The sequence below is a fragment of the Dromaius novaehollandiae genome, chromosome 7 (assembly GCF_036370855.1).
Source record: "Dromaius novaehollandiae isolate bDroNov1 chromosome 7, bDroNov1.hap1, whole genome shotgun sequence".
Taxonomy (NCBI): domain Eukaryota; kingdom Metazoa; phylum Chordata; class Aves; order Casuariiformes; family Dromaiidae; genus Dromaius; species Dromaius novaehollandiae.
This window is the reverse complement of record NC_088104.1, coordinates 19189687-19214574: the sequence shown is the minus strand read 5'-3', so window position 1 is coordinate 19214574 and position 24888 is coordinate 19189687. Positions and strand designations below refer to the sequence as shown.

Here is a 24888-nt window from a genome sequence, read left to right as displayed (position 1 = left end):
GGACAGCGAGCAACTGCAATAGAAAGAAACATTTTATTAAGGACACAGATTCAAGCTTCAAGCTGCCAGAGAGCTGGTAAGCAATTCACTGAATACGTAATTTGAGGAACTGCACTATGGGTCTTCATGACATTCTCTGACATTTTCTGAAACTCTTGATGCCTGAAAGAAAGTGTCCCGAGTCATCTGGATAAGACCTTGCTGTTTAGAAACCATCCATTTCCCAAATTACATTCTGCGCAAATACGTGAATAGCAACACGTGTTAGTAGAAGAGCTTTATGCTGTTTTCACTGACAGGTAACAGGCATCTATTAGCACAGGATCAAGGGAGAAGAGTCAGCATCAGAAAACTGCAAAGTCTTTTCTGGAGTTCCCAACAGACAGTGGGATGAAAGAAAACCTTTTCTAATACTCTTACTGTAACACTAACTTCCAATAGTGCTTTTCAATGCCTTCAAACATCAGTAACCGACAAGCACATCGAGGGGAGCCTGCAGGCAAGCGTGGTTTAATGGGGAGCTAAGCTCCCCCACCCTCGCCTGTGTGCTGCGCCTGGGTGCCAGGACCTGCACGTGGGCACACGTGCGTGTCAGCATGGACAGTGCGTCATGCTCACAGGACCCTGTGCCGTCTGTCCCCAAGGAGGAAGGGCAGGGGGTCCCAGTTACATGCACTTTCCACTCTCTGAGGCCAGAAATGAGTTTTGGGGGAGAGACAGCTGGGAGGGCCAGACACACACAACGCACACCACTCCACAGGCATCAACATTGTGATTTTTTTTATTAGGTTCCACTTGGAGGGGGAAAAAGGGAAGATGCACAACAAGATCCCTCTGGTATCTCGGACACATAGAAATTATCAGAAAGTCCAGACTGACCCAGTCTCCTTTCCCAGCAGAAGTTCATGTGCAAAAGTACTCCCAAAAGCAGAAGGAGACCTAGTTCTTTCATAGAGTATTGCACCATTTCCTACAGACTTACGGCAGATTCGCCTATGTTCTGCCAAAGAGCACAAGGCAACAGGGTAGAAATTCTGGGTGCTACTGCAGCTCAGCTGCCCAAACTCTGCTTCAGTTTACTTCGATGCTATATGTTTTTACAACAGCAATTGCCTCTGCCCAGTCCAAAATCTGCATCCATCCACACTGTTCCAAAAGGAACATTGTGCTGAGACAGCCAGAATAGGAACCACAGAGCAAATAATTATTTTAACTTCTGCCCAGCATAGACCCCATTTCCTGCAAGACTGAGTTTGTTTTAGTGTCTCTCCTTTCATCAGCCCTTTTTTCTAAACCTGAAATTCCCCAAGGAATCTTGACTAAATACAGAAACAGATGGTGACACCAAAGAGACTGCCCTCACATCACTCCCCTCTCCCCCAGTACCATACATTTCATTGATCTGTTGAAAGGATTAAATTGAGCAGAAAACTTCCAGGAACTGCCAGGCAGCAAGACTGAATTTCCTGGGGACAAACCAGGGCAGCAAAACGGAGCATGCCCCTGCACCACAGGGCAGCAACCCACGGCTCTCGTAGCTCCCGGCTTCCACGGGCAGCACAGTTGATTGGAAAACCCCTGCTTTCCACGCATAAGGGTGAAGAACCTCAATTTTCAAACTGGGATACAGAAATTCTCACCTGCATCCAGAGACAAAACAGTTTAGCTAAATGAAGCAACAAGCAATCCTTGATCTGCTACCTTAGAAAACAGATAAGAAACAGCAGTGATGGTTTTGTGTAATTGCTTTCAATTGAATAAATGCCGATGATATAGCTAATTTGAGCTCCTAATATAACGAGAATAGATTTTCCCCTACCACTTCCTTCTTTAAGCAAGAGTATATCAGTTTTTTCAATGGAGTAACAACAGCAGCTACTGAAAGAAAGAATAACGTAGTAACGTACCTAAGTTCCTGTCTATAGGGTAGGTCACTTGGATGTCAAGTAAGCTCTCAGAGAACAGAATCGCAATTCCCATGGCCTCAGTGACAATCTGCCTATGAACTGGCCTTACCACAAAGCACACAGCAAAGCACAATCCTGAAAACTGATCCCGGAACAGGGAGCTATAATTTAGAAAATAAAGTTGCCAGCATACCAAGAACAGTGTTTCATACATTCTGCCTTACTCTCACACTCTCATCTTACCATCTTGGACAGTAAACGCTAGAACGTCAGTTTTCTCTGCATAACACCTGCCACTTTGGGATTCTAAACATGGGAAAAAATAACATTTTCTGATATCCATAATATCAGGAAATCAAATGAAGCTGCAATTTTCTTTGGCCTCCTTTGCCTTTTACAGAGTGACTGACTGCAGGAGTTGTTTCTTGCATCCACATGGATGCATCTGCATCGCAGCAGACTGTCATCATGGAAAGGAGAAGGGAGATCTTGTGCACTGTACAACAGGGAAAGGGCTTAGACACGAACAAACAGTGCACAACTCTGACTGCAGCAGCGCAACACCCAGGCATTAATGCAGAGCGTATAGCCACTAGCGAGCGGACCTTCCTCACCAGCTATCCCGCTGCTAAAGGCAGACTAAGTGCCAGAGGACAAAACCCAGGACTCTGTCCCTACCAGTGCCTTCACCAGTCCACGTGCCCTCCTGGCCCCAGACAGAGATGTTCTCCCCAACCCCAATTGCCCCAGCCCAGCAGCTCTCATGGGCTTGGAAAGCACTAGGAGCAGTGTTCAGAGCATGTTCAGAGGTTGACCATCGGCAAGCCGCTGCTCTGCAACGGTACCACAGCCGAGAAACAAGTCATACCCTGCTCTCCTCTGACTTGTGTAGCCTGCACTGTCCTCCAACCTCCACTTCCACCCAGGAGCTCCTCTCTTCTGGAAACTCTCTCCTCTCAGGTGCAAGTGAGAATGAGCTGCCCCAGGCGTGCAGGCTCTAAGCAGACAAACAGTGGTGCTGCCTCTCTACCATGCCGCGTTCCTCCTCATGCATAAACCTGCACAAGTCCTAGGAGCAACACGCTTGGCAGGGGCTACAACTGGGATGGGAGCATCATTTTTCCAGGAGCTATTCAGAGGGGATAAAGGGCTCTTGGTTGGAAGACACTTTCCAGGTATGAAACATGCATGCGATTGTCCAATTTATTTCCCTTAGGGGATGTTTTGGGGTATTTTGTTCGTTCGTGCATGGGCATGGCTGTCTTGGCCTTCAGAGCTACCTGCAAACACAACACTGAGAGGCCCTTGCGGTGCCTAGGTTTGGGCAACGCTCCCAGCCCACTGCTGCAGCCATCCTGCAAGAGGCAGGGAAGTCTCAGCAACAGATCCCTTGCATTAGCAATCCAGGTCAAAAATCACTGTGGGTGCAGGACTTTTCAGCTACATATATTGCATAGGTACATACTATTGTCCTCCTGGTACACTGAGACTGTTCAGGGCATACAAGTTAGGCATCCAAACCTTGTGTTTTTCCTGGCAATATGGCAATATCCATATGCTTCTAGGCTTGGAAGCAGCATTGCACTAAGCCAGCTTTCTTCCTGGCCTCAGTGGGCTTTGTGGTTGCAAACTATGCAGCAGAGGTTGGGCTAGAAAGGCCCTTGTAGTCCAGACAAAGCCAGGGTCAGGTTTCAATAAATGCACTTTTCAACAGATTGATCCAGATGATCATGAATAAGTGATAGGACAGATACAAAGAGACTTAGCTAATGGGCGCAAAATTGGTGGGGAGGGGGGCCTGTGACACCCTAGATCCATAGGGGAAAGAACGCAATCTTGCTGTTTTTCTGAGGTCAGTCTGAAATGAAGTCACACAGCCAGACCCTAGGTCATCTCTGATCAGCAGGAGCAGTGCCTCTGGCCACCAGAGCGGCTGCTGGAAGGGTGGAGGGAGTCCAGGGGACCACAGGTGGAGAGAGGACAGAAACAGGAACAGCTGAACTGTCAGCAGCCAACACAGAGCAGCTGGGAAAAAGACAAATACCTGCAACAGCAGCAGGAATAACAAAAACAACAAAAAAAGAAAACCCAACCAATTCGCTCCCCCCCTCCAGCCCCAGCTACTTCTCCTAAGGCAGAAGGATGACATGCTGTGGACCTAGAAGGGACTGGGCTTCACCTGGGAAGGTCTAGTGGTCTCCTAACACAGTAGACCCTGCGAGCTAACATCACACACAGAGCTGAGCACCAGCAAGCAGCAGCTGCAGGGCCCCAGCTCCGGGGGTGCAGCCCGGCTGGGTCCCTACTCAGATGAGTTCTGCCAATTAGCAGTCCTATTCCTTACTAATTAAGGAGCAAAGCCCACAGTGCACCAGCAGATCCACAGAATAACAGCATCAGGGAAAGAAGCTAATCTAAGAGCAGTGTGTTACTTCTGGTCACTGATGTACGTGCACCAATTCCCACCCCTCCTTCACCTCCCCCTCCCATCTGTTCTGCACCTCTCTCCTCCCCCAGCTTGGCTGCTGCAGAGCCTCTTCATTCCCCTGCAAATCTCCCTGCCTCAGATACCCCCCAGGAACAGCCTAGTCCTTGAATGTAATGCTTCCTCTGCTCAAAGGAGCATCTACCCCCTACAGCAGCCACACCAGCTCCTTGCCATGGGAGCAGAGGGAACAGATCCCTAACTGCTTTCGTATGCTTCAAGGCTCCCCTTAGCTATCAGAGCAACAGACGAAAGGTGACAGAGAAGGGGAAGCAGCGGGTGTGCATCCTTCCAAGGTTCACAGCAAGTGCTCTCCAGGCTTCATTTTGAGATGAGCTGCTCCCTGCTATTCCCCTTAGCAGCAGTAGAGCCACTGCCCTTCCCAAAGATGGGGGAGGTTCTGCATCTAAGACTCAAGTAAAAACAAGACATTCCATAGGCCACAGCACCCAGAGCCTGGATTCCTCCAGACTGTGTGTTCCCTGTCTCTGAACATCCCCAGCACCTCACAGCAATCTCATCTTTCCCATATCTTCTTTGTAGAAGCCCCGCCAGGAAGGGGACAACATGGCACATCCAAAAGCCCAGCCTGGCCACAACAAAGCTTTCATTGACCAGCTGACTGCTGGAAATGCAGTAAGTGAAGGGCCATCCCTTCCCTCTGCTTGGACCTGACCTTAGGACCCCTTACCACTGCACACACCCACCATAAGGTGGCTTCCTTGCAGGTCCATCCCTCTCTTAAATTTGGCCAATGGCTTCACAGCTGAAGCAGGGCTGATGGACAGCTGACTCTCAGTTTCCTGGAGGGATCACTTGTCTCTAGCCGCAGCTGTGCCCAAGGCACCCCACGCCCTCACAGCTTTCCCTTTAAACAAGGCGTGTGGCAGCACCTGCTGCATATCCAGAGAGCTGGTGGGTCCTGAGGCAAAGGGGGCACAAAATGACCATTTTTGTCAGTGATGGTACTGTCCATGCCCAAGTGTCAACACTTCAAGCAGGAAAATCATTGTCATCTAAACCAGAGGAAGGTCAGAAGTGGGATTTCTGTCTTTCCTTCTGTAGATGGTGGCAAGCTGACCATGGGCAGCAGAAGACAGCGAGGGGGTCACCTTCTCTTCATCCCCAACTCAAACTTGAAGCATTCCTGCAGAGTCCAGCGTGATGTTCAGGGAACACATGTTCTCCTCCACAGAGGAGAGCTAAGGTTCTTGGGAAAACACGAGGATATAGAAGTTCACTGAAGAGCAGCCAGTGTCCAGCATCCCGCCTCCAAGCAGCTGTTATGCAATGCATTTGGTAAAAATCTCAGATGAGAGCCCTGAAACAGTACTTCTGCAATATTTGTAGCAAGTATAACTTGGGATTATGTCCACTACCTTTTTGCATCCTGCCACATCCTTGACTACAATAATTCCCTGCCATGTGGCATTCTGCCATCTAAGCACACATTATATGGAAAAGTACACTTTTTAATCAATCAGTCTCATTCCAGTGAAGCAGAAAATCCCTTTTTTCTTGCAGTCAGAGGTGGGGGAACAGAAGATTTCAGTCCACCTTCTCTGTCTCATCCATTATTTTCTGCTCTTTTACCATGCCTCTTCCTATCTGTCATTTCACTAACAAAATATTCTCACGTTTTTCAATCTCTTCACATGTGACGTTTTCCTGGTATTTGATCATCCTCACTCTCCTTCCCTCAAACTCTTCAAAGAAAGCAAGTAGAGGGCCTCTGAATGGGAATGGACTTTCAGCTGATTTGAAAGCTGATTTGAAATAAGAGTGAAAGTGGGGAAAAAGGGAGGAAGCAACCCACATAAATCAGAAGTTGGGGAAGAGTAAAGACAGCAGAGTCCATTTTTCACTGTTTCCTCTTCTAAAATCAGTGGAGATAAAGATGTCCTGCTGAGAGCACCATCCAGTTACTAGATGGGGATGACAGCATTGTGAATAACAATGGAGAAATGCAGAAGTGTTCAATAAATATCCCTGGAAAGTACCCCTCTTGCATTACACGGAGATGATGAAATACTTTCCCATACATTCGTAAATGGAAAGGATGTAAAATATCTTAAAAATCAACAGGTCCAAGATTTCCCAGAGATCTGTCCAATAAAGTTTCCCACCAGCTGATACTCATTTTTGATAATTCTGGTAATGCTGAGGAAATTCCAAGAGACTGGAAGGGTCAGAGTCTAAATGAGGGCCATAACAGGATTATACCAAGTAACCAAGGGTTGTTTAGTTTGACAACTCCAGGGAAAATACAGAGTTTTTGCCCTCAGCTTTTTCAGCTTAAAGATAATCCAGCTTTGATCATTTTTCAGTGCCAGTCAACATGTGGAAAGAAGACTAGTCAAATAGACTTTTTTCTTCATTTTTTGATTAGCCTGCAAACATAACTGATAAACAGAATAGTAATAGGCTTTCGTGGCATTTACCATGTAAGAAGTAGCAGTCCGATAAAAGTCAGCGCATGAAGCGCAAATGGGTTAAAAAGCAGAAAAGGGATCTTGAAAAAATTGTTATGAATGGGGGAAGTCATCCTAGTGAAGGAGTTTCTAACAAAACTCTGCAGACACAGGGCCACTGCTATTTAGTGTTTTCATCAAGGACGTAAAATCAAAAGTAGTGCTGATAATACTGGCAGATGCCAACATTTGGTAGATCAGTAAGTGTCGGCAAAGACGAGACCATCAGAGCAATGTGGATTCCCCAATCCACTCATTTGAACAAAATGGGATTAAAATACAGCCAGATTGAAGGGTCAGTGGGGATTGCAAGGAACACTTCAAAACAGAGGAGTGTATTCTGGAAAGCCGCGGACCCAGAGAGGATTTAGAGTGGCTGAACAGAAGCTCCCAGGACACACAGTTGCCACAAGAGCAAGTCTTGGATGAATGAACAGGAGTAAGGAAGTTTAGTACTGACTCACATTTGGGGGTGTGAGAAAGAAGCCCTTCAGAGAAAATCTAGAAAACCGTCTCTCTTGCTAATCAGAAAGATTCCTTGCAATGCAAAAATACTTCTGAAAACGCTAATGTCATTACGTAGATTTGCCAGAGCTAGGGCTGCCCTATCTAGCCAACACACTGATAGCAGTGGGCTCACAGCAGCATGTGGCCCAGCTTGGGTTGCAAACCTCATCTCAGTCCCTGCATAAATCACCTAACCACTCACCTAACTCCTGCTTGCTAACCCTGCTGCGGAGACTGCACTGCCAGTAGCACTGAAACCATGGCTATGCTCCCTGCTGTCTCACCTTTGAGAGCAACGCAGAGGCTACCTGGTGCTGAAGAATAATTTCCTGCAGAGATAGAAGATGTCTGGGACTGAATAGCTCTCACGAAGCAGAAAAAAAGTAGGACCCAAGAATGGATGTAGCTGCCAGACAAATTCACTTTAGAAATGAAACAGGATTTATTTTAAAACAAGGTTGTGTAACCACTCGAAGAAACTGCAAAAAGCGGGGGATCCTCCAGAAATGAGAAGTCTTTCCAGAAAATGTGATTCAGCTAAACCTCATTTTTTGGCTCAATACTTAGGTAACAGGAACATCTCCAATAAATGGGTGTCTACTACACAGCCCTGGCCATAGCCCCAAGCCTGAATTTACATATTCTCATAAAAGATAGAAATCAGTGAATCTAAAAGAGGCAATGCCACTGGTTTATTTGCTATAGTAATTATTGCAATTATAATGACAGCACCCAAGAGTCCACTGAACTTCATGCCAAACTGCACATGGCAGACAGGCCCTTCACTCTAGAGACAGGCAGGTCAAGGTCGCGGCTGAGGGACGGCCAGCTTAGCTTGTGTCTGGCACAACGGCAGTAGCAGGCGTAACGGTGCCAGGAGCCGCGGGAGTGAGAAGTGCATGCTGAAGGAAGGGAACAGGGTGAGAGGCCTGGAGCTGTTGGGAGACTCTTGCTGCTGTTCCTCATATCTCCAGCTTGCTCCTCTCTGCCACCTTCCCCAAAACAGGGGCCTGGGGAGGGGATGAACAGATAGGCACGCCTTGGGTCCCAGCTGCAGCGATAACACGCATGTGCAAAGCAGAACACTTTCACAACTGTTGCCCATCCTATTTAATGGCCCTTTTATGCCTGGTTTGAGCTTTGATTCTGATCCACTGTCTGTGGTGATGCCCAGGACTTTTTCAAGAGAGCTGTATGACGTGAAGAGCCAGAGTAGTTTGCAGTATTTCCCTTCAACACGCATTCCCCAGCTACTTAGGTGCAACAGGGTTCATGGGTGTGCTTCTTGGGACACAGCTCTACACATTACTGAACAGCATGTAATCTTGGATGAAAAAGAGGAGACAGAATAGCACAGCTAAAGGAAACTCGAGTATAAACTCCCTGACTCACAGGCCTGCAGTTTCAATCTTAATGATCACATTTAAATAGCTCACACATTTTCCTTAAAGTAAAATGGGAAATAAGAAATTGCACAATTTTTGCAATTATTATGCGGGGAAAAAAAAGTGAGGCAAGAAGTGAAACCAGAGTGCTATGAGGTGGTTTTGAGGGCGGCGAGAGGGCAGCCGCAGACTGGCCAGCGGAGATACGGCATTGCTTCACAGGGAGACTCCCATCCCGCAACTGAGCCACCCAGCCTTGCTCGCTTATAGGATGTGACAAGGGCACAGCTCATGGAAGCCTGGCTCCAGACGAACGCCCTAAGGGCAGAGCCAACAGGACTCCCTCTCTTCCACCAGACACTTCTTCCTGTCACCTTTGGTGCAAGAGCTTTCTTCTTGCAATCGCTGCTCCAGAACAAGGCGAAAGGGTCTTTTCTCCCTACCTCTGGCTGCTTATCACTCTGAAGGGTTTGGGGAGATGGAGGATTCTGCATGTGGGAATGTCGAACTACACCAGCACCATGGAGATCTTCAAGGTCAGCGACACTTCTCTTCAGCTGCACTACGCAAACTAATTAAACAGCTTTGCTTGGTATTCACTCAGTGACCCTCAAGTGTACATACACAGCATGCATGTAATGGTCAGCATTTCTCTTTCTCTTCCCAATCTCTTGAGATCCTCTTTTCTAAGAGGTCAAATATTCTTGCTAAACTAAGAGGAGGCTTTCAGGGAAAGTCAACAAAGCATGTGGTGCTCAGGGGAGGAGAGAAGCTTGGTGGGAACTCATGGTGGAGCAGCCCTCATCTACCGTTTCTTTCCAAGATGGCATTTCCAAAGCCAACATTTGTTAACACACGGGCACTCGGCTCACTGTTATCTGGAAAGACAGCATGTCAGTCACGGTCAGTGTCATCTACGTCAGCTGAACCATTTCCCTCATTCCAGACAAGAGTCTCTGGAACGGAAAGAGATGCTGGAAGGATTCTCCGGGACATCCGGCACACTTCTTTCTCTCACAGGAACTCCACCTTCTCTGAATCGGAGGGAGCGTGGGGAAGGCAAACTAGGCTTTGAAAAACTTAATCCAGGATGTCACATATGAGCCCTCCTTGCCTAGGATAAGCTGGAATCCCCAGGGATTCATCCCTGAATGAGCCAGTTAGACAAGCGTTACAGTGTAGCTTCGAGAGCTCAAAGCTGGTGAGACCAGCATACACAACCGAAAATCAGATCAGTTCTGTAGTTACCGCAGAGAGAAACCCCAGCAGCAGCAGTCTGAGCACAACGTTGTCCCAGCTGGGTGGCGCAGCTATTGCACCAAGAGTAAGGGTTGCAAAGACACATCTGCAGACAAATCCCTTCAGTTCTTCTTACCCACATCCCATTTACTTTGTCCCTAAATGTTTACGTGTATGAGTTTATTCCGGGGTAAGGAGCCAGCAGATGCCTGAAGGACAGTGTGTAAAGCCAAGCATCATATGGCTGGTGAAGGGCCACATTCTGCAAACTAGCTGATGGCCCTACAGAGTAGTCAAAGCCTTCCCACAGTCACATCAAGCGGTCATCACACCAAACTGCTTGCTTGCTCTCCCCACAATGCTTCAGTTTGAGGCTGAGAAGGTGGCTCAGACGCTTGCACGGTTGCAACTGCCGCAGCCTTTGCACTCTAGATACAGCTCCCCATGGGAGCCCTGGGCTTTCCCTGGTCTGCACATGTCCACGGGAGAGATGGCTCCTCTGCCCACCTCCACAGCAGCTGCCCCAGGCCACGGGAAGAGGCAGGCTGTGCCTGGGAGGACGGGGACAACAAGAGAAGACAAGGCTGGAGGGAGGACAGCACAAACCACCATGGCCATGCAGCACAGGATCCTCCTGCCCTTCTCTCCCCCTGTCAGAAAGCTTAAGGACTTTGAGGGGTTATTTTAAAACACAGATGAAAAGCCTAGCATTTCACCAATGAGGAAAACTGTTTAACGCTTACAAGCCAGCATTTCTAGGCCAGTGGCACAGGAGCAGAAAGAGGATGGCGTCTGTGACTCCAGCGGATGCTGCTGCTCAGCTCAGACTGACTGTGGGGCTGCGCCAGCTGGTCACTCCAACAGGAGAGCAGAAAGGGTGGGATGGGAGCAGTGTCTCCTTTAACCCCAGCCACGACGTTCCTGCTCCTCAGGGGGAATTGGAGAGCGAGTCACATCCTCTGTGTCACCCCACATCCTGCCCACACTCCAGGCATGCAGGGAAACTCTCATCCGTCACCGCTCACCGCAGCTGTCGCCCCGGGGCCCCTCCTCCCTGTCTGGGCACGGGACTCGCTGCAGCAGCCAGGAACTGAGACGGCAGAGCGCACGCACCATCGCAGCTCCTCTGCCGCACAGCACACCCCGCTGAAGGATGGGCACCCTCCATCACATCTTTGAGCTACGCTGCACGCAAGACCTGCAATGGCAGAGGCAGCTGCACGCACCCTTGGGCCCTGCCACTTGCTGAGGATGAAGGCTTTCTAACCTGGCCTTCTCTAAAGCCGGAGCCTCCCTACAGACACAGCAGGGAAGGAGCGAGTGGCGCGCACCCTGCCAGCTCCCCAGGGTGGGCGGCTGGAGGAGGGCATGACACATGGAAAGCCCTTCAGCAGTGTCAAGCTGGCACCGCTGGCCAAAACCACCCCCCACGCTGGCCAGAGCCAGGATGATAAGGAGGTTGACCCCCTAACCATCAAGCCACTTATCATAGATAAACTTCAAAGATTAAAAATTCCTTTGGTCTCCACCGCACAGAGGGAAGAACCAGAGCAGCTGTGAAGACCTGCAGCATCCCCATCTAACCCCAGACACTGAGCACATCTCTCAGCGTGATATCTGAACGCTGTGAGCACAGGATGGGAGCCTGGTAAAGCAAGACCAGCAATGAACTGGAGTTTAAGCTATTCATTGTTAGGGATGACACACATCCCCTGGGACAAGCCTGGCTTCTGCTGCAGCAGAAAGAGGTGGAGCAACTCCCTTCTGCTCAGGCGTTGCCCTCCCACCAAGAACCCCCCGTGGAGAAAGAGGAAGAGTGGCCGGGGTGCAGAAAATGCCAAGCATTCCTGCTCCAGGGAAGCCATATTCCCCCCTCCCGCCCTCACTCCCTGTCCTGCAAAGCACAGAGCCAGATGCTTTCCCACACGTGCTCGCCCTGGTTCTCCAGCCTCGGCCACCTTGCTTCACCAGGGAGGTTTTAAGCCTGTGATTTACAGAAGATGTAGTTCTGCCCGTGGAGTCCCTGGCTTCAGGATTATTCCTTAACCCTACCCTGGCAATCCCCTTTTCTCCAGGTAATGGCAGAATTGCCTCGACAAGCGAAGCTGGACAAGCGCACGATGCCCTGCTGGGCACTGCTGGCTGAGACACGCGCCTCTGGGCATCCCCTCTCCAGTCTCCGATTTCCATCAGGCACTTAGGGCTTCATGTTGCTTAGTGCCTATTGCTATTGCAAAGGGCCAGGAGGTTCCTCCTGATAGAGGGGTGGGGAAAGAGGCTCCGGTGAAATTGCCTCTTGGGAAACCCTGGCCTCCATCTGATTAGATACAGGCAGCCCAGGCCTCCAGGAGCAGCAGGTTAATCAGTTAATGGCTGCAACACTCCTTGGCAATGTGCTGCGCAGGCTTCAGGGACAGCCCCAGCCGCACGCACGCCGAGGGGCAGCCACTCCTTCCCCGCTGGAGTCAGGATCTGGGAAAACATCTGTTCTGATAAAGAAAGTGCTTTATGGGGGAAGGGGCAGGCCTGAGCCCATTAGATGCTCCATCACCCCCCGACAGCAGGCCACTCCGCGGGGGCTGCAAGTTTCCTCGCGTACCCAGGACAAGGCAAGGGCCAGACACGGGGTTTAACAGCCTGGAAACCAATTGGGGCAGGAAGCATCTGATGTGAATCCAGGACAGTGGTCGGCCCGCTCAGAGGACAAGCCCCGGGCCCCGAACGGGAGCCTGCCCAAGCCCAGCCACGGACCCCGAGCTGGCCCTTCGCCCCGCAGAGCCCACCGAGCCCAGTGCCAGCGTCACAGACACCCGGCAGCAGCCGTGGGGCCAGTGAGGGCTGGGCTGCTCCAGCCTCGCCTGCGCCCACAGCTGGGAGGAAACACCCCTCGCAACTGCAGCCAGCGTCAGGCCGGGCTTGAAACGGGTGTGCGTTCAGGCAAGGAAAGCGGGAGAGACAGTCTGGGGAGATCCAAGGTCTGCACAGCACAGGGCCACGCGCGCTAACGCAGCGCCCTGCTTCCCCCCGCAAGCAGCGGGAGACGCGACACCCCACGCGGCTGTCATGAGGCACCTGGGGAAGGGGCTGTGCAGGCACGCTCGGGGCCCGAGCTCGCGTCCAGCTGGTACGCGCCTGGCTGCGTGAAGGTGACTGGGCAGAGGCACTGGCGAGGCTGAGGATTCAGGCGGATGCTCCCTCACGTTGCACACTTCCCGATGCCTCAGCGGCTCGGCCCTGGCCCTGTGCCACGTGCAGCGGGCTGAGCTGTGACATGCACACACAGGCAGGAGCAGGCGCTGGACCCTTAAGTCGCTCCAGGGGATTAAAGCAGCATGCGAGCAGTCTCTGGGCAGCCATGACTATCATGCGACAAATCCTCTCTCCTCCTTGCAAGGAGCCCTCAGCCTGAACTGCTGGAACTGCACATCCCTGGGGCTCTGGCTCTTGCAACACACTCGGCTCTTCACAAGGGCTCCCAAATGGCACGCTGGGCCCAGAGAGCGCTCGGAAACGAAACGCTCCGTGTCTGAGCGCTCAAGAAAAAGTGAAACTTGGACTCATCTGGTTAAGGCAGCATGCGGGCTGGCACTGCTCAGTCACAGAAAGGGAGCCCGGCCAGCGCCGAGGGGAGTGGAGCATCCCGCGAGTCCACGGAAACATCCCGGGTAGGTCAGCGACCACGGCGGCTCTCAGAGGGACCCGCAGAGCCGTGGGGCGCAGAGACACGCCAGAGGCACCACTGCCCCCCATCCCGCCCCCCAGAGATGCCTCGGGTGGGGGAGGCGACCTGCCCCCGCCGGTCCCCCCAGGCACCCCCACCTCTCCCGGCGCCCCCAGCTCACCCGGCCCCACCGTGGGGCCCCGGCTGCCCGGGCAGGGGGCGAGCAGCCGGGCGGGCACCCCCGCCGGTACCGCCGCTCCCTACCTGGCGGAGAGAGGCGTCCATCGGCGGTCTCGCCCGGCGGTCAGGGCTGCTGGGGCGGCTCTCAGGGCCGCATCACCGGAGCGCGGCGGCAGCGGCGGCGGGGCTCGGGCGCACCGGGGCTGGGCTGGCGGCGTCCCGCTGCCGTAGGCGCGACTCGCCGGCCCCGCGCCGCGCTGGCTCCGCCCTGCCGCCTCTCCGGGGCGCGGGGAGCGGCCGGGCCCGCCCCGCTCCGCGCCGCGCCGCTCCGCCCCGGGGCGCGGGGCCGGCGGCGGGCGCCTGGCGGATGGCAGCGCCGGCCTTGTGCGGAGGGTCCCGCCGGGCACGCGTGGCGGCGCCGCGGGGTTCGCCCGGCCGGGGGTGTCCCCGCCGCCCGCGGCACTGCAACACAGGGGAAATGCACGGTGCAAAAGACGGAGGAGCGGCGGAGTGTCCGTAGGGACCAAAGCGGGTCTGCTAGCTCCCACGTGCCTGGACGTTCAGGAGCAGAGGAGCTGGCTGGAGAGGCGCCAGCATCCCCTGGAGAGCAGCGCTGAAAAGGTGATGGGGGTCCGGGAGATGCCAGCAGAGCCCGAGCTGCCGGTGCCACGCAGGGACGTGCAGCGGGGAAGAGAGACCTCCTCCGCGTACAGCAGCAGCAGTTCGGGTGGACAGCTGAGGTAGCCTGGAACAGCAAACCGTTCACGTTCAGGGTCCCTTCAGCAGATTGTTGTAGCACAATGTGAGTGAGCGAGCCCATTAACAGGCACACTGACAGCACTTCAAAATTGTATCTCAGAGATCTGGAAAACCTGGCATAGAGCAAGAGACTGGGTCAAGTTTGTCAAAAAAATGTGTGGCCAGATCACAGTCTACAAGTACCTACTTGGGAGGTGGGGGATTTCTTGCAGTAGGAGCCTCTTTATTCTGAAAGAAAGAAATAAGGAGATCTGACAAAGGGGAAAAACAGACTGGAAGTAATTTTTTTGGGGGGTGAACAATGAGCTTTTTGAACTGCTTAAAAGACAAAGAGGATTCTGAGTATTTTGTCCAACCTCTGCTACAAGACAGAGTTACACATAGGTCACGGTGACAGATGTCTGTCTAACCTGTGCCGACCACCCCCACCGGCCTCCTACAGGCTCACTATCTGGACCTTTGGGGAAGTTTTTGAAATATCTGAGTCCCTCTCAGAGTATCCTTCCATTTTGATTATCAACTCACTGAAAACTATCCTGTGCATGATTATCCAGCCTCTTTTGTATTTGCCCTGGATTAGCTTAATCTACACCGCTTTCCCTGTCTTATGACAGCATCATGCAAGATGGTGCCAGAAGCCTAACTACAGTCATTATCTCACATCTAATACTTCCATCCTATCTGTAAGACCAATTACCCTGTTAGAGAATGGGATTAGATCAACTCAGCACTGATTTGTCCTTGACAGACCCCTCCTCAGGCACACATTTATCATTAGGCTGTTTCTGCCACAGCTTTGACTGTGAAAATGGAGAAGCTACCAGAGGTGCTGAGCACTGGACCCTCTTGGAGCCCTGGTGTCACTTTGGTCTGCTGGAGTAGCTCATGGCAGGGCATCGGGACCATGCTGATGGGCAGTAAGGGATAACCAGCAGGGCAGTGAGTCCTGGGGACCTTCCAGCTACGTCTCAGGTTTGGAGTTCTGTCTGGCAGATCAAAGGCTGGGATGGCAGCTCCAGCTGACACATGGGGCCTCTGTCACTCACCACCCCATTCACTTCCCACCAAGGACAATATTGGCCATCCTGTTATGAGGGAAGAGGGATGGCTTCTCTTCCTCTGCCACTGGGTTTGTTTCTCACCTGTTGCTGACAGCACCCATATTCAGGAGTTTCACCTCCAGCATCCACCCATGTGCCTCCCTAGGAGACCAGCAGCCAACCTTCTTCCAGCAGGGAGGGCAGTTCCTCCTCTGCTATTGCTACTTCTGCAGACCTTTCTGGTTGTCTAGCTTCTTCCTCTTGCACGGCCACCAAGGAGCTGTGGAGCTTCTCGCAGCCATGGGAAAGCTGAGGAGCACACATCTCCCGTACCTCCCCTACATACCTGCCAAGGGTCTCCACCAGCAGGCATCTACCATACTAGATATTCTCCCCTCTTGGATTTCCCTGACAGAGCAACTTTACACTCAGGGGTCAATTCCCCATCTAGACATGACCCTCACAGCTGCATGTCAAGGGAGCTCTGATGATGAAACAAAATGGTAAGCTAGCAGCAAACCTGTTTCTTAGCCAACTAACCAAACAACCCAAATGCAGTCATCATGAGCTCAGAGACTTTCCCCTTATTTCTTGGGTCAGGTTCCTTCTGAGCTCCCTTTCCTATTCATCAGCTCCCAAAGAGCGTGCAAGGGTGTGTTTCCTTACCCACTATGGAAAAAAATCCTAAGTCCATGATGTTTGTTGTTCTCAGCTCAGTAACAGTGATGCAATGTATGTGTTGCTGGGCTGTAGTGGAGCAGCCACTTCCACAGCTTTACCAGCCCTCCACGAATCTCTGAGGCAGTGGGCTAACGGTGTTTGGAAAGCCCAATGTGAGGTAAGGAATCTACCTTTTAAAATACAAGATCTTTAGTATTAACTACTGTCTGATTGACACCTTCTAAGGAGCAATAAGAAGGTGGCTTGAGTTGGTCCTCAGAGCAAAGTGGCTTCCGAAAATGTCCAGGCAATGAACAGTGGATTCTCCAGTCGCAGCAGCAGTACCTGATACTGCAGCCCCTGCGAATGTCAGCGTGGTAGGAAAGGTGGTGAGGATCTTGATAAGAAACTTATCTTGGTAAGAAACTTTGCTCCTTTCTGTTACTGGATTAAATCGTTAGTGCTACAGTCATACAGCCCATCGGGAATGCAGGATGTCTGAGCTGTTGCCTCACTTTTCAGGTGCTGCTCACCAGGAAGGGGTGGATGTGACCATCTGTTTATCCCCAGCTCTCACGAGCAGCTGCGTGCTAACTCTCTGTCACCGAGATTTGCCAGCCTCCTGGACGCTGCCCCAGTGTCACACATGCAGGGCCAGCGCAGCGGAGACGAGGTGAGGCATGTGTGCTATGCTTCTCTCCTTGGCCAGGCTGAGATGTCACCTCTGACAGCTCAGGGGCTGGCTGCCGCATCATCTGCGTGATGAACTCAAAGCAGAGGCCCTGCTGTGCAGGATAGACCCTTGCCCAGCCTGTCAGCCTCCCACTTGCCCACCCTGCACCTCACACTGGGGCTGCCTCCAAGCCCAGAGTCCCCAGCAGCAACCCCACAATTCAACAAGCTCCCAGCCCTCCTGCCAGCCCAGCTGAACACTACACACCAAAGAGGATCCCACAGCTGTCCTCTTGGTCAAAATCAAAGCAAACCAGCCCATCAGCAGAGAGCTGGACTGTGGCAGAGGACAGCTGGGGCTGGCGGGTGCTGGGGAGGTGTCCGGGCAATGAGCTACTCCTATATCTTTAAAAAGGAGCAGATCCTCCGGTGCTGCCGGCAGCCGAGCCCCGCACCCAGCCATGGCAGCAGAGGCAGCAGACGGTGAGTCAGCTTCCTGCTGTGCTTCCCACAGCGAGGGACGGCCCGGCGGGAGACTGGCAGGAACACGCAGAGGCAGGAATTCCTCCCGGACAGGAGACAATATCCTGCTTTCCTCCGCCACGGGCCTGGCACACGGCTGGGAGGCAGGCAGGCCTCGGCCTCAGAAGGTCAGCATCCGGCAGGTCCGCGCACCCTCAGCCTGCCCAGGACACCTTGGCCACGGATCCCACCACCTCGACGGCTTGCTGCGCTCACGAGTGTCCAGCCAGGCTGGACAAGGTGTAGGAACACGGTCTGGATTCGGGCAGCAGCCTGGGAAGCCTGCAGACCCGTGGCTGCTTTTGTACTCAGCAACAGCCAAAAATGAAGCATGTCCCCTTGCAGGACCCTGCCCGGCCCTGCAGTGCAGAGAGGCGCATGTGAACAGAGGGCCAGACACCGAGGCGCTCTCCCGCTGCAGACCGCACGCAAGCAACGGGAAGGGGACACGCACCAGGGCACGCGCTGTCCCCACAGCCCTGGCACCTTCCCAGCTCCAATTTCACAATTGCTTGAAATCAACTCAAATGAAGACTTTTGAAAAGGACAGTTCCTCCCTTCTCCCTTACCCAGCTCCGCAGTGAGCCAGGCCATGGATTAGACCCCAGATACGGTCCAGCCTGCCCAGCTGAGGGCTCAGACTGCCCAAACTCAGGCACGAAACTGTGGATTTTTCCTGCAAAGAGCAACGTTGCACGGAAAACCGCGGATGCCTGCCTCCCGGAGAGCTGCAGGCAGGGGGGAGAGCGCTCCTCTCCCGCTGGTGGGGGGGTTAGTCCCCTCTCTGCCCTGCTGTGTCCTGTTGCGGGAGGTACTTGCACACCTAGCGAGGGTCAGCGCTGCGTGTCCGCCCTATACTGACACACCATCACCTGCACGGGGTGCTGGGCTCCAACAACAGCTTTAACCTGCATTTTCCAGCCACTGACCCTTAGTTCCTAGACACATAAAAAGCTGTTCCCACCCAGGATGGCGTCCCCGTGGACCAGGCTGGCCTCTCTCCTTCCTGCCCCTCTGCTAACAAGCTAGCCTCATCCCCCGCAAGGCAAGAACAGCGGTGATCAAAGCCATGCTGAAGCTCGCCCTGCCCAAGGCACTAGGGCTGCCCTGGGATTCGGCGGCAGGAATTAGCACAGGCTCCTTGGGGACAGGATCGTGTTCATACCAGATGTGTCCCTGCTCCAGAGGAATGTGATTAAGGCTGCCTGGAGAGGCTTTCACAGGGTAACATCAAGCACTGCAGCACCTGCTCCCCCTGAGAGCGCGAGTGGAGCTTCTGTCCTGGCAAGCAGGAGGCTGCCTGCTCCCAGGGACCCAGGCTGAGAGCGGCAAGAGCCCTGCCCGGGAGAGGAGCCCTCCTTGCAAAGAGGACACTCGGGGAGGGGGTGTTCGTGGGTCCTGGGCACCCTGCTGGCTCCCACCTCACCTCAGCCACTGGTATCAGTGAGCCCTTCTGGCCGCAGTGCAGTGCTGCCATCGCATACAGCAGCACTCATGACAAGGGTGGTTGTACCCCTGCTTAGTCTGATTACAGGAAGAAAAGCTTTTTATCCCATCCAGGCACAGGAATGCCCTCCAGGGCTGCCTTTTTTCCATAGGTCAGGAATACAGGGTGTCTTCTTCAATTTTTAATCTGAGCACAAGAGCAGAGAGCTGGAGCAGAAGGGACCAGAGGACAGACACTGGGAATGTCCATCCTCCTGTTACTGTAGGCCATCCCTTGGCCTCTGAGACATCATCTTTAGCTACATCACTGAAAAGCTTCCTGGGGCCAACATTAGCTGTAACTTTCTATCATCTGTGCTTGCCCATGCTGGACAGACCAAATCCATAGATATTTCCAGTTTTCTTTCTCTGCAGATAGGGGCCCTGCTCTTGTTCCCCAAGCCCAGTCCTTCCCCCTCGTCCCTGCCATATCCTAGGACATACTTCCAGTTCCCAGCAGTGACTCGCTGAGGCTCCCCGCCACAGCTTCCTTGGTGCAGGTTTGCTGGGGGCCAAAACATACTCATGTGTCTTTTACAATTTGGTCATGAGAAATGCAGTCCTGGTGGCAAGTTCCTTGAAAAAGAGAGCTGAGCTGCACAAAGCTTTAATTGCAGTAGGAACATGCAGGGATGAGGCCAGCCAAGCACATCCACCTAATTTCCTCTCCTATTAAGTCTGCCCTGCTTTTGTTTGACCCAGACTGAGCCTTGCTATTAATGGTGTGATACTGGGGAGGTCACAGATGGCTGTGTTACAACAGCCTTACAGATTCTGCTTAACTGAGTGTATAAGCAGGGCTTTGCTCATAGATACCATTACTGCAGGATTCATGCTTTAGAAAGTGTGTCAGCCAGCTGTGGAGCAGACTAGGCTGTTTTACCAGACACGAATAGCTCTCTGTCTTTGTCTCTGACTGTACGATAAACCCAGGCAAGCAAGCAAGGAGGTTAAACGGTGTCATACCGCTACCGCTGCCAATGGCCAGGATTTGCTGACTAGCCGACCGGGTGCTGATAGCCTGAGCTCTGAACGTTTCCTCTTCCTGATATCCCCTCTGCAGTTTCAGCTTGCAAAAGCGTGTCTCTGCTAAAGGAGAGCGTGCATCTCCTCCTTGTGCACCCCACGCTTTCTCTTCAGCATCTGCAGCCAAAATGATGCCAATCCCTGCCCTGCTCTGGCGGAAGTGTCTCTTTTAAGTCCCCATGAGGCCGATGCACAAAGCTGGCTTACTGAACGTAAGCAAGGCCAGGCAGCGTGCATGGCTGTGCTGACCCCTTTCCCTCCTCTGCACTCCCCTGGCTCCAGCCTCCCTCTTTCGAAGGCAGCTGCCTCTTGTCTGCTAGTGCGCCCAGTTTCAAGGTCCCTTTCAGGGCCGAAAAGCGAGTGCAGCTCAGGTTCAGAGCAGCAGGAAATGGCCCCCTGCCTCTGGCCATCTGCCCTCCCCAAAGAAGAAAGCCTGTCACAGTCCCAAATGGTGCACCAGGAGCTGGGCAGCTTCCTCCCGGTGCCCCCCGGGCTCTCCCGTCCCTCGTGTGACCTTGCTGTACCCCGTGTGCTGGCAGGGGGAGGCATGAGCACCCCATCCTCTGGGGATGCTGGGTGATGGATGAAGGCAACATCCAGCTGGGCTCCTGCAGCAGAGGCCACAGGGTACTGCTCTCTGCAGGAGTCACAGGAGGGGAATTATTCTCCCTTCTTGTTCAGCAACAAGATCAAATCTAGCAGCTCACAGGCGAGGAGGTAGTGGAGCAATGTGATCCGAGCGATGGGGGATGCTGTGCATCCCTGATGCCCCCCCTGCTTCTCTGTGCTCCACCTCCAGATCTGATGCCCCTTTCTGTTTTGTTGTGCTCAGAGGGAGGCAGCCTAACTCCCTGCTGCTCCCTGCAAGGGAACAGCTTCTGCAGCTGCAATTTGGAGCTTGGACTGAGCCTGCCTTGGTGAAATGCCTTCCCCAGCCAGCCTTATGGCTCGCAGTGAAGCCAGCTTTGCCCCTTTCTGCAGGGAAACTTGTGCGAGCCACCTCCGCCGTCCCCTAGGTGAAGAAAGGCAGACTCCATCTGCACTGTGGTTGCTTCACCATGTCCCCCCTCACGCTGTGATCTGGTGGGTGCTGGGGCAGTGGGGCCCAAGGAGCTGGCAGTCTTGCAGGCATCCTCGGGTCTCACCTGGCTTATGTGATTCAGCTGTTCACAGTGATGCAGCAGCTCATGGGTGGCTGCACCCTGACCAAACATGCACCTGGGCAGGAGGATCTTGCACAGGCCACGGAACTGACTTGGTGTTGTCCCTGGCAAAGACCTTCAGGCCTGGGACTCCTGGCTCCCTCCCCAAGGGGATACCTAACAGCACAGGGCTAAGGAACCTCTCTCTTTCCCAGGCCAGATTTCTGGACAAATTCGGGGCCATGCACATGAGCACTCACTGGTATTGAAGAGCTGTGTGAATGAAGCCTGTGTCCAGTGCCCAGGATTCAGGTACTGCTGCAAGAGAAGCATCTCTTTCATTAAAAACCCTGTGCAAGTGGAGAGGGGCTGGAGGAAGCTGCATCTCTCCCGTCAGCTCCGTAGCAATGCCTGCAGGGCTGGCAGCAGGCTTTGGGAAAGGCCAGGCTCAGGTGCCTGCAAAGGGCATGTCCGAACCTGCTGTTCCCATGGGGAGGATGGTTTGTGTCCCTGTGCGTGGAGGGCAGGTTCCTCACCCGGCAGGCAGCAGGGCCCAGCTCAGCCCTCTCTCTTCTCCGTGGTGTCTTTCCTGGGGCTGGTGAGTTCCCATTTTTCAAGCAACGCAGAGGGGAGGTGGATGAAGGGAGGAAGAGGGAAGCGTGTGTGAGGCTGGCACAGCAGCAGGGACATATGAGGGCCAAGGACAGGTTTTAGCAAGCCACAGCGTCGGCCGGTGCTTTCCCAGACAGTATGCATCAGACATAAGGGCCTGTAGCCTTTAGATGATGTGTCCAGCTAATGCAGATATTTCAGAGCCTGGCATGGACTACAGCACGGTCTGCCCCCCCCAACCCCCCAGGCTCTTGCCCAGTATCCCAGTGGTCCTGAGATGCTGTCCGTGCTTTCAGTACAGAGATTTGGAGACCTGGGGACAAAATGTCACACTGCCAAGTGAAATTTGATGTAGAACTGAAGTTCAGCCTCGGCCTGCTCTTCTCCATCTTCTGTGCCATGGTTAAGTCCATGAGCCATTTGCATTTATCTGCTGAATTCAAGCCTGACCCAGCGTCTGTGAGCTGGGGCTGATCTTTAGCCAGTCTCTGGGGTGTCTCACATGCAGATCTTCCCTCTCACCATCAGCTCCGCTTTTCCCAGAGGTACTCAACTGGTGCAACTCATGTTTAAATAAACTCATTTGCAGATACTCGTGCGAGGAAGGCAAATGCAACCAAAGCAGCACTCAACTAGCTCCAGCCGAGCGTGGGAAATGCTCAGTGCTGCTGGTATCTGGTATTTTTACCTGCCACTCCAGGTGCAGGGCTGCAAACCCAGTCCTGGTTTGGAAGAGGGAGGAGAGCTTTTTAATCCACATTTATGAAATCTGAGCAACTAGAAAACACCCCCCATAGCCTATCAAAGGAGATATAGATATACAGGGAAAAGGGGAAACTTTGTCAGTGAGATCAGTTCTCAGTTTTGTCGAGCAAGTTGCCTTAGACAGCATTTTTCCTAACATCCCAGCGGTACAGCCGTGTGAATGGGTGCAAATGTTATCTCATTAGAAAGTAAAACACGGAGATGTGCCAGCCCCTCCTGGCTGCAGAGAATAAAAATAGCTTTAGAAGATGGTTTGAGCCTACTTGAAGTCAGGAGACAGAGAGAGAAACCCAAATAGTTTGCCTAAACATACGGTGGTTTAAAATAATACGGCTGATAGTTTTGGGAACGGACTTCCTATTTTTAGTTCTCCAGATGGGCAGTGCGGCTGCTTACTTTTGCAAAGATAATCCTCTCTCACACACGATAGCCATGGGCAAAGCTGCCGGATAGAGTGCAGCCCTGGTCGTGTGTCCCAGCCCCTGTCCAGGCAGCAGGAGAGAAATCACCCCCGGAGCGCCCTGTCCCAGAGCATCCCCAGCAGCCACCCAGGCACCTACTGGAGCCTGCAGCCGGTCTCACACGAGGTGCCCGCCATGCACAGCAGCATCCCTGGGGCTGCAGCTCCTCGCCTCTCATCTCCCCTGCCTTGCACAGGCATTTTGTTGTCTGACGCGCTCCCAGGTGAAGGCAGCTCCCAGCGGGCTCCCCTCTGGTCCTGCAGCGGTGGGGGACTCTCCAGCAGACCTGCACCAGCCTGTGCGCTGCACCCAGGTGCGACGTGTTTTCTAGTGCATCTGCCAGATTCGGTGCCCAGGCTCACAAAGGCGAGCTCAGACCCTTTCTGCCACCACGGTTGCCCATGGAGGCTCTCTACACTGTCCTCGAAGCAGAGATTGGTGCCTTCGTGGAGCACATGCAGCAGTGCCGGCGGGGCTTCGACCTGGGGGCCCTTTACAGGGTGCTGCTGCTGGTGCTGCCGCAGAGCCCCTCGGGGGAGCTGGAGAGCTGGGAGCACCTACAGAGCCTCGCCAAGCCTTGTGCCGACGTGGCCGGCTACGTGGGCTGGCTGGCCTCCTACCTGCAGCACCTGCGTGCCTCGAAGGAGAGGTTTGACACCAAGGTGGTGTTCCCGCTCTGCGAGAACCTCTACGTCCACGAGGAGCTGGGCACCCTGGCCATGCCACCATCCGCCCCAGGGCCCCTGGCCTCCATCCCCTGCCTGGCCACGCAACTCTTTGCCACCAGGCGCCGCTGGGCCCTGCTGCTGCGGGGGGATGCCGTCTGCGAGGGTGTCTTCACCCCCCAGAGCCTGCATGACCTGCAAGGCTTCGCCAATGCCAGGCCCATCCTCAAGGTCTTGAGGCTGGTCCCTGACATCTTCCACCAGAGCCTGGCTACGGCAGAGCTTGCCAGGCAGTGGATCCATCTGCATAGGAGCAGCTACCGCATTCTCCCGCTATTACAGCCACCGCCACCATCATGGCCACCGCCATGCCAGCCGAGAAGGTTGGGCACAGTGGGGCCGTCTCCTGGCACCTCATGGCCACTGCTGCCATGTGACAGGTCCGTCGGGCAGCCTGGCTCTCCCACAGGCTTGCCTGACCTCTCCGGGCAGTCCTGGCCCCCTGGAGCGCTGCGGGCCTGGCTGCAGGAGAGCCGAGAGGAGCTGCTCACCCTGCTGCACCATGCGGAGCGGGCAGGTGCCCTGCACGCCCAGATCTGCAGTGTCACCCAGTGCATCCATGGCCTGCGGCTGCAGCTGCAAGGCAGGGAGCCGGTGCCGGAGGCTGGGGACACGCTAGGATGCCCGGGGACGGAGGAGCTGCAGCAGCGGCTGGAGCTGGAGGAGTACCACCGGGGCATCCTGCAGGCTGACTGGCTGCTGGAGCTGGAGGTCAGGCCCATCCTTGTCCGGCGCATTGAGGAGGTGAGCAGCCCGTGCTGGATCTGCCCAGCCACCTGCCTGCGCTTGCTGCCCTCCATCATGGGGCAAGGGCCATAGCTCTGTGAGAGTGGGGGGCAGAGGCAGAGCACTACTGCACGCTGGGGCTTGGGGAGACACGTGGGAAGGACTGCACGTGAAGGCTTGGTGGAGACGTGTATCTTGTAGGACCAGCTAGGGCCAAAGGTTTCGAATGCAAATGATGGCCCTCAGGGCAGCCCTTGGCCTTCATGTGCAAGGAAGGAGGGCTGTGGCGGCAAGGAGGGCTGTGGGGAATGGGTGAGGAATGTTTCCCAAGGTGGCGGAGCAGCCAGCAGGGAGAGTGCATAAATGACCCTGTCTAGCCTGTGTCTGACCACGCTGCGAGACCAGGAGCCAGGCACTGGCGCTGCCTCCTCTTCCATAGGTCCAGCAGCGCTGCTGGG

General features: G+C 53.8%; 1 protein-coding gene and 1 long non-coding RNA gene across 2 annotated transcripts in view; one reads left to right on the top strand and one right to left on the bottom strand.

Moving 5' to 3' along the window:
* The window catches only part of LOC112980077 (unconventional myosin-X-like), a 101808-nt gene extending 87673 nt beyond the window's left edge, over positions 1 to 14135 (bottom strand). The window contains exon 1 of the mRNA XM_026094713.2: positions 13920 to 14135. Coding sequence (XP_025950498.2) covers positions 13920 to 13940 — 21 coding nt within the window. The 5' untranslated portion in view covers positions 13941 to 14135. The remainder of the gene's footprint in view (positions 1 to 13919) is intronic.
* On the top strand, positions 14112 to 21643 carry LOC135328847 (uncharacterized). The gene is made up of 3 exons (XR_010389965.1): positions 14112 to 15090; positions 15355 to 16967; positions 17382 to 21643. It is a non-coding gene; the product is annotated as an uncharacterized LOC135328847 (long non-coding RNA).
* Positions 21644 to 24888: the final 3245 nt, after the last annotated feature.